Source organism: Haliaeetus leucocephalus, unplaced genomic scaffold (genome assembly GCF_000737465.1).
Source record: "Haliaeetus leucocephalus isolate CR32 unplaced genomic scaffold, Haliaeetus_leucocephalus-4.0 Scaffold657, whole genome shotgun sequence".
Taxonomy (NCBI): domain Eukaryota; kingdom Metazoa; phylum Chordata; class Aves; order Accipitriformes; family Accipitridae; genus Haliaeetus; species Haliaeetus leucocephalus.
The window spans coordinates 3,971,518-3,978,909 of NW_010973093.1; the positions used below are offsets into that span (position 1 = coordinate 3,971,518).

The 7,392-nt window shown below is 49.8% G+C and overlaps 1 protein-coding gene across 1 annotated transcript in view; it reads left to right on the forward strand.

The window, feature by feature from the left end:
* Positions 1-4,228, forward strand: part of HS3ST3B1 (heparan sulfate (glucosamine) 3-O-sulfotransferase 3B1) — a 28,102-nt gene extending 23,874 nt beyond the window's left edge. Inside the window, exon 3 of the mRNA XM_010579430.1 lies at positions 3,194-4,228. Within this exon, the coding sequence (XP_010577732.1) occupies positions 3,194-3,812 (619 nt within the window). The 3' untranslated portion in view covers positions 3,813-4,228. The remainder of the gene's footprint in view (positions 1-3,193) is intronic.
* Positions 4,229-7,392: the final 3,164 nt, after the last annotated feature.

Here is a 7,392-nt window from a genome sequence, read left to right on the forward strand (position 1 = left end):
CTCCTCCTGTCCCTGAAGCTCTGTTGTCTCTGGCTGCCAGCACGATGACTGATGCCTCTATAGGAGATTATGGAAAGCATGAGAAGGCTCATCACAACAGACAGACCTATACAATAAAACTTTGCTTTCCTGGACGTGATGCTGTCAGAGGTTCAAACCACATCCATGGGCCACAATATTTGGCTTCACTTGCTGCTGTCTAGCTTTTATGCAGCCAGTTTTCAAACAAGGCAGCGTCTGAGACGGTTTCGAGGATCTTAGTTTTGGGCTATGCCTGGCACCCGTCTGGGTACAACAAAGGAAGGGAGTGCTGGAGCTAGGGCTGAAGGCTGGTTTTGGTGGATTCAGTTCTCATTCTTGGGTTGAAGGCTCTGTTTCTATCTCGCTCATCTTAGCCTGTGCTGCCAGACACCAGTAGCAATGTCAATGGTGTGCCTTGTCTTGCTTCTCTTGCTGTGATGGGTCACCAGCGAGATGTTCTGCAAATGCCAAGGATTCAGGTTCTCTCCAAAAATAACAATTTTGGGGGGTCTAGACCTGCACAGAACTGAGTGCTCTCGGCTCTATTGGAAACAAGACATACTGGAAGTCCTCAGCCACAAATCAAGAGTGTGGGTTCAGGTGCTGACTGGTCTGGAAAAGGACTGACACTGGGCCTGTGGATGCCTCTTACTCGAAGAGGTGCTCCTTGCTGTCTTCCACTTCTGCAGAGTACTCCTCTTTGTTGAAATGCTAATTAAAAGCCTGTGTTTCCCAACCAGATCAACTGACTCAGCACCTCCACCCCCAGCAATTTCCTCCTGTTTCATGGCCCAGCCCTACCCAATGCCTCTCTTGTGCAAGGGGTTAAAACTAACCCTTGCATTATTCCCAGGAGACTGATAAATACTGACTGTAGTAGTCCTGGAGGAGAAGTTGGTCTCGAGGTGCAGGGCCCCATACAGCAAGCAATCTGACAGACCTGACCTGAAGCCAAAGGGCTTCGGTGCAGCACGGCTGTCCTGAGCATGTCTTGGGAAGCAATCTCCTCTCTAGGCAGGTCCCAGCCCATTAAGGACTTCGTGGGTTGAAACAAGCCTCTTAAATCAAGCTGGAAAGCGGTTGATGGCCAGCGCAGGATGTAGAACTTGGATTTAATGTGGCCATAAAAAGAGACACCACTTAATGAGTAGACTGTTGAAATCCACATCAGCCCATGATAGATTTAAGAGTTGGTGTCTGACCATTACAGACTGGCTGTGTTCTGCGATGGTGTTACAGGTTTGTGGAGTTGGCCAGAAAGGTGAAGGATTAGTCAGAGTTTTATTTTGGTTACTGTTTTTTTGGCACAGGCTGGCTCCTGACTTTCAGAAGTTCTCGCTTCCCAGATGTCTGGTGGACCAGTGTGATTTTTATCTGCATGTGAAACTCCACTTGCATGGCCTTGAAATTGCAGCCCTGGGGGTTGCCACCACCCTTGGGCATGGCTGGGGGTTTCCACAAGCTGATAGCCCCTTCTTCCACAGTCCAGCTTGTCCATCACCACTTCTCCCAGTGACCCGTGCAGATCTGGTATGGGGACCGTCTCTCACCATGGGTCTGTGGAGATGGGGCTTTTTGGGGAGCCTCTGAGCACACCTCACCTGCAGTGCAGAGATGTAGTCATTGGGTGCCCCTTGCCAGTAAACACATTGCATAAAGTTAATTGCAGAAGCTGATGAAGCAAAATACCAGTTACAGTGTGAGCTAAATAGCAGTTGCATAAATAGCTGCTGACCAACTTTCATAGGCATGTTATGATTTTTGATTCAATCAGACCTCTCATTCCTGGTTTTCCTATTATTTGGCCTCAGAACAGATGGGTCATCTTTTTGCCTTGGCTTCTTAATCAGGGCAACCATTGGCTTTAGCACAAATTATCAGTCGCTTTTTTAATTGCAAGAGCCCATGGTCTTCATTGCTGTAGAAGCATAAAAGCGGTAAGGGAGGAGATGGCCGTCAGGGAACAAACAGCCTCTGTGTGCAGTGTCGTACGTCTGAGGGAAACGCTGTTTGAGGCTTGCAGATTACACACTGGCTGGTTATTTCTCTGTGCTGGGTGGATGCTTGAAAACTTAATCAAGTTTTATAGCTTTAATTTTGTGGCTGACTCCCCTCTTGCCTTTTTTTTTAACTGTCTTGCAACCCAGAGCAAATGAGTCCCATTGGGTTATAAAGGGAAAGAATTGGCAAATGGTCTAAGATATTTAGGCTTGCCTAATGAATGATAGGAAAAAATTACTCTTCCTGGTTTGTGCTGCTTCCATCATTTCTGCAAGCTCTCTAGTTTTTCCCCACATGATTAATTAGAAATAGCCAGGGAATAAAGTGAAATTGCTGAAGGCTTTAGGTTTTGAGGGTATTTTGTGAGGGTACATCCTACCCATGAGCTGAGGTTGTGTTCTCCGTGGTCGTATGCTGTGTCCTGGACCTGTAGCCTTTGTGGCAGTGGAGGGGAGAGGTTGTCCTCGTTGGGTGCTGGACTGGGATGTGCTGAAGATGCCACCAGCAGCTCTTGATGTTCCTTCTAGTGTGCAATAGGGAGCAAGTCTGCACAGCGAGAGGGAATAGTAAAGCAAATGGGTGAAGCTGGGTGCCAGAGGACCCCTATGGTTGGATGAGGTCCTGTTGTTGACAAGCCAGGGACAAGTTGCACCCTCTTGCTTGAATTGGGAAAAGTGTTGCGTTTGGGAGGTGAACGGAAAGCAAGGTGGACGTTTTCCGGTGAGGTCCTGCTTTTCTGTTACACTGTACTTCTTGTTACTGTGGGGAAAACGAGCCCTGGGTTGGAGCTGAGGGCTCTCCGGTGTTGACCTGAGCCAGGAAAGCCACCTGGTGTAGCTCAGGACTCATCCTGACTGGTCTGGAGCCCGTGTGGTACATGTAGCCGCACTCCAGGTGCAGAGCATAGCCCAGCTAATCCACTCATGGATAACTGGGAGATTACTTAGCTGGATTTCTAATACAGTGGCCTTTAATAATAATCCCCCCCCTAATCCCTAAATCAATGGAAGATGGATTTATCTGTACGCACTAAATGGCCTGTGTAGGCATTTTAGGGAGAAAAATTCTTGTGTATCTATGTGTGAACATATATATATATATATGTATGCATATGCATATTTTTGGTCCTGTTACCTGTCGTTCTGACCCATGTCTGTGTGTTTTGCTGCAGGGACCTCATGCCCAGGACCCTGGAGGGGCAGATCACCATGGAGAAGACCCCCAGCTACTTCGTCACCAAGGAGGCCCCAGCCCGCATCTCCTCCATGTCCAAGGGCACAAAGCTCATCGTGGTGGTGCGGGACCCCGTGACCAGAGCCATCTCGGACTACACCCAGACGCTCTCCAAGAAGCCCGATATCCCCACCTTTGAGAGCCTGACCTTCAAAAACAGGACTACGGGCCTGATCGACACCTCGTGGAGCGCCATCCAGATTGGCATCTATGCCAAGCACCTGGAGAACTGGCTCCTCTACTTCCCCATCGGGCAGATCCTCTTCGTCAGCGGGGAGAGGCTGATCAGCGACCCCGCGGGGGAGCTGGGCAGGGTCCAGGACTTTCTGGGCCTCAAGAGGATCATCACCGACAAACACTTCTACTTCAACAAAACCAAGGGGTTCCCCTGCCTGAAGAAGGCGGAAGGCAGCAGCAAACCCCACTGCCTGGGGAAGACGAAAGGCAGGACCCACCCCGACATAGACCAGGAGGTGGTGCAGAGACTGCGGGACTTCTACCGGCCCTTCAACATGAAGTTCTACCAGATGACGGGGCAGGACTTCGGCTGGGACTGAGGCTGGCGTGGGAAAGTCTCCTGTAATTTCTTGCCCAGCACGGTTTGCGTATATAAAGAGATATATATGTATGTAAAATGTACAGAAATCTATTTTATAATAATTTATTTTTAATTCCTAAGCAATTAATTCACTAAGCTGCCTAACCGCACTGGCTAGAATGGTAGCCCGTAACCTGTTTAACATTCCACGGTGTTTAATTCTAATATGTCTCTCCTTTCCCCGCCCCCCCCCTTCTGTTTTCTCCTCTTTTTGGTTTGGTTTGTAACAGACGGTGCTTCCATTTTTCCTAAACAAAATTTGTATTTAAAAAATCAAAAAAAGGGAGGGTGGCAGGGGAGGGGCGGGGAGGGAGGGAAAGCACAAATTTATTTTTGTTACGGGTATCTGGCCTTTATAAACACTTGCTTTCCCTATTCCAGTGTCCCAGTCTCTGCTCCGGTGTTGTGCTCCCTTGTCCCACAGCTTTACAGTTAGTCCTGCAGCCCCGGGGGAGGTTTCTCTGGGGCGGGTGGGGAGGGAGGCTGGTCATCTCCCTACAACCCACATACCTCTGCGTTTTACTGGTGGCTGTGAAGCGCAGGGAACCCCAAGCCATACAGCTCCTGCTCTGCAGTCCAGGACTCTGCCGGGAGGGTAACGTGCTCATTTTCCAGCGGAGGAGCTGCAGAGCCTGTTGCATGGGCAGAGCTGTCTCCTCAGTATACTTATCTTTCTTGCATTTTGTCAAGGAGGCTCTTTCCCACGATCCCTCTATGCATTTTAAATCTTTACTGCAGGACAAATGTAAAAATACATGTATCTGTATGTGACACGCTCGGCGCTGGTCCGAATGACTTGCAAGAAGCGTCGCTCCTGGAGTGCCTGTGCCGCTGCACCGGCAGTGCGGGGAGCAGCGTCCACCCACCAAAGACGCCAGCAGAGTTGCGGTGTCACGGGAAAACCCCAGGTCTCTGCTTGGTGCCATCCCCAGCATGGAGGGTGTCCCAGGACACGGCACAGGCAGCACTACCATCTCCAGCCCTGCAGCCGCTGGAGCAGCTCCCGGTGCCTGAGGCTGGGGAACATCAACCTTGGCCCCCTTGATTCCCGTTACATTTTGGTCCAACACCCTATCCACGGTCTCTCCCAAGGAGCAGCGTTTGCCTAGAGCCAGGAAGAAGTGCTGCTTTGCCAACAAGGATGAATCTGTAGAAAAGCAGGGGGGAGTCTGGGCTGTACTTGGGTTGGGGTGTTGCTTTCAGCCCAGGTGTAGCCAGGTACACCCACCCCCCCCCCGCTCTGATGCCCCGGGCAAGCGCAGGGGTGGTAGCCAGGCAGGACAGGAGGCTCTGAGCACTTAACCATCAACCCAGGTACAATAACCTGGAGATCCTTCCCCTCAGGTGGAACCAAATGCTTTGGGGCATTAGGACAGGTTGGCAGGGCTCTCCTGCGAGCTTTAGGCACGTTTTGTGTGCTCAGGACGTTTTGATAAGCACCGTGTGTGCCAGTGCCTTATCGTTATTGTCAGGGGTTCTGCTAGCTCAACTGGAACTTTTTCAGAGCAAGGTGGCAACAGAAGTGATTTGCTCCTTGAATTTTTAACAGAAGCAGGGCTATGTTGTCTTTGGGCAACAAAAACCCATGCACCTCACCTGCAGCGCTGAAATGATGTACCGCACTGAGCGTGGAGCTTGCTGGATAAATCTCATGACATTACCATGTAGGCACTTGCATAAAGCAGGCGGTGTAAGTAAAACTCGAAACAGCAAATGCGCCAATGGGCAGAGCATATGTGAGTTGTGTTAATGCTCCAGTTTCGTATACATTGCCTATATAAATGCATGCCCTGCACATCTCCCCAGTCACCCATAGCAAACCACCTTTGAGTACCACATTGCTGAGCCATGCCCAGCTGTGGTGGGGTGTTTTCAGTGGCATTTCCCAGATGTTTCTTTTACTTTGCAGCCTCCTTGCTCTTGCCTGCTCCTTACAGCTCTCTGCTGCAGCTGTTTGGTGATGAAAAGGCTCTTTGGAGCCTGGACTCTCCCTGGGTCTTGATTTAGTCCTGCTCAGGTGGATACCCACCTCTGGGTCTGCTGGAGGGATTTGCAGGTAAAGTGCTGCCCTTCAGTGCTTTGTTTGAACCTAAGGGCTCTTGGCTTGGCTCAGCAGTGTCACATCTCTGAAGGGATTTAGGGACTCGCACCTCCCTCAGTGCTGGTGAGGTGTGTGTGGGTTCATACATGGGGTGCAGTGCACTGGGGTGTCCTCAAGCAAAGGGAGATGCTAAGCATAATGTCAGGACTGAGCTGCCTAGCAAACCTGCTGTGAGCAGGGTGCAAATCCCTCCTTGGGGTTTGCCTCCAAGCACAAACAGGAAAGTTGGGCAAATCCTCTCCTTTTTGCCCTGGGCCATTTCTAGCAACAAAGCGATGCTTTGGCCTGATGCAGTCCCACTTCCAGAGGTCACAGGCACCTGCTGAGCTGCGCAGGTTGACAGACCACACACACAACGCCCGTCCTGTAAAACACAGCTGCAAACCTTGAGTGGCGGTTGGATCTATGCATGTTTGGGGGCTTTGGTTTTAGCTCCAGCCAGGTCCCTGGCTCTGTTCCCTGCTGCCAGGACAGGCGATGAATGCACAAGCGTGTCTGCTTTATCACAAACCCTGCTGCTGTTGGGTGACTGAGGGGAAGGGGCTGCGGGGGGTGAGGGGTGGGGAGGAGAAGAAAATAATTCCTGGTGGAAAAGCATGGGTTTTGGTTCTCAAAACCTCAGTCGTCCTACTAGCTGGCTTATGCAATGTGTGGAGAGACGCTCATCCTCTCCACTTGGCCTTTGGGTGAGCTCCCAGCCATGACCGCGCCGCTTCCCCAAGCGGTTTCGCTGGCTGAGCCCTTCCGCTGCGTGGCAAGAGCCTCCGGGATCTGCCGCGTTGGCGTGGCTGCCTTTCCGCGCGGTTCCCTCCGGAGCACGTGTGCGTGCCTGCTTTTGAATGCTGGAAGATTTCGCATCCCCTACGTCTTCCTTCTTCCTTTCTTGGAAACAACTTTTTAATATCCCAATGCCTTCCTCAGCTCTACAGCAGAGTGTGGGCTTAATTTGTATAATCAAGCCCTGCTGAAAAATGCTCTCATGAAGCAATCTTGTTGGAAAGTAGAAATACAGAGAGTGAATAATAACTCTTCTAACCTTAAGCAAATTGTTAGCCCTGGCTCAATATCCTTCGTAATGAAGTCTGCACTAGACTTTTAACGTAAAGGCCTTACCTAGCAAATAAGACAATGAAGGTGAATTTCCCGTGGTGTACATCTGGTTGCTAATACCGGAATCAGTGCTATTGTCATAATTAAAAAAAAAAAAAAACCAACAACTTTTTTTGAAGTTAAGCTTGGAGGTGTGATTAGAAGTTCTTTTTTTTTTTTCCACATAGTAACATTAATTTATGGCTGAGTTTCATTCAGTCCTGTATTCAGAAGTGCAGTACAGATATTAGTGACGTGTTGTCTGTAACATGGTACTATAGAGTAGCCAATTTGTAAGAAAAAGAACAAAATGGAAAGAAAAAACAAAAAAAAACGCACAAAAAAGAAA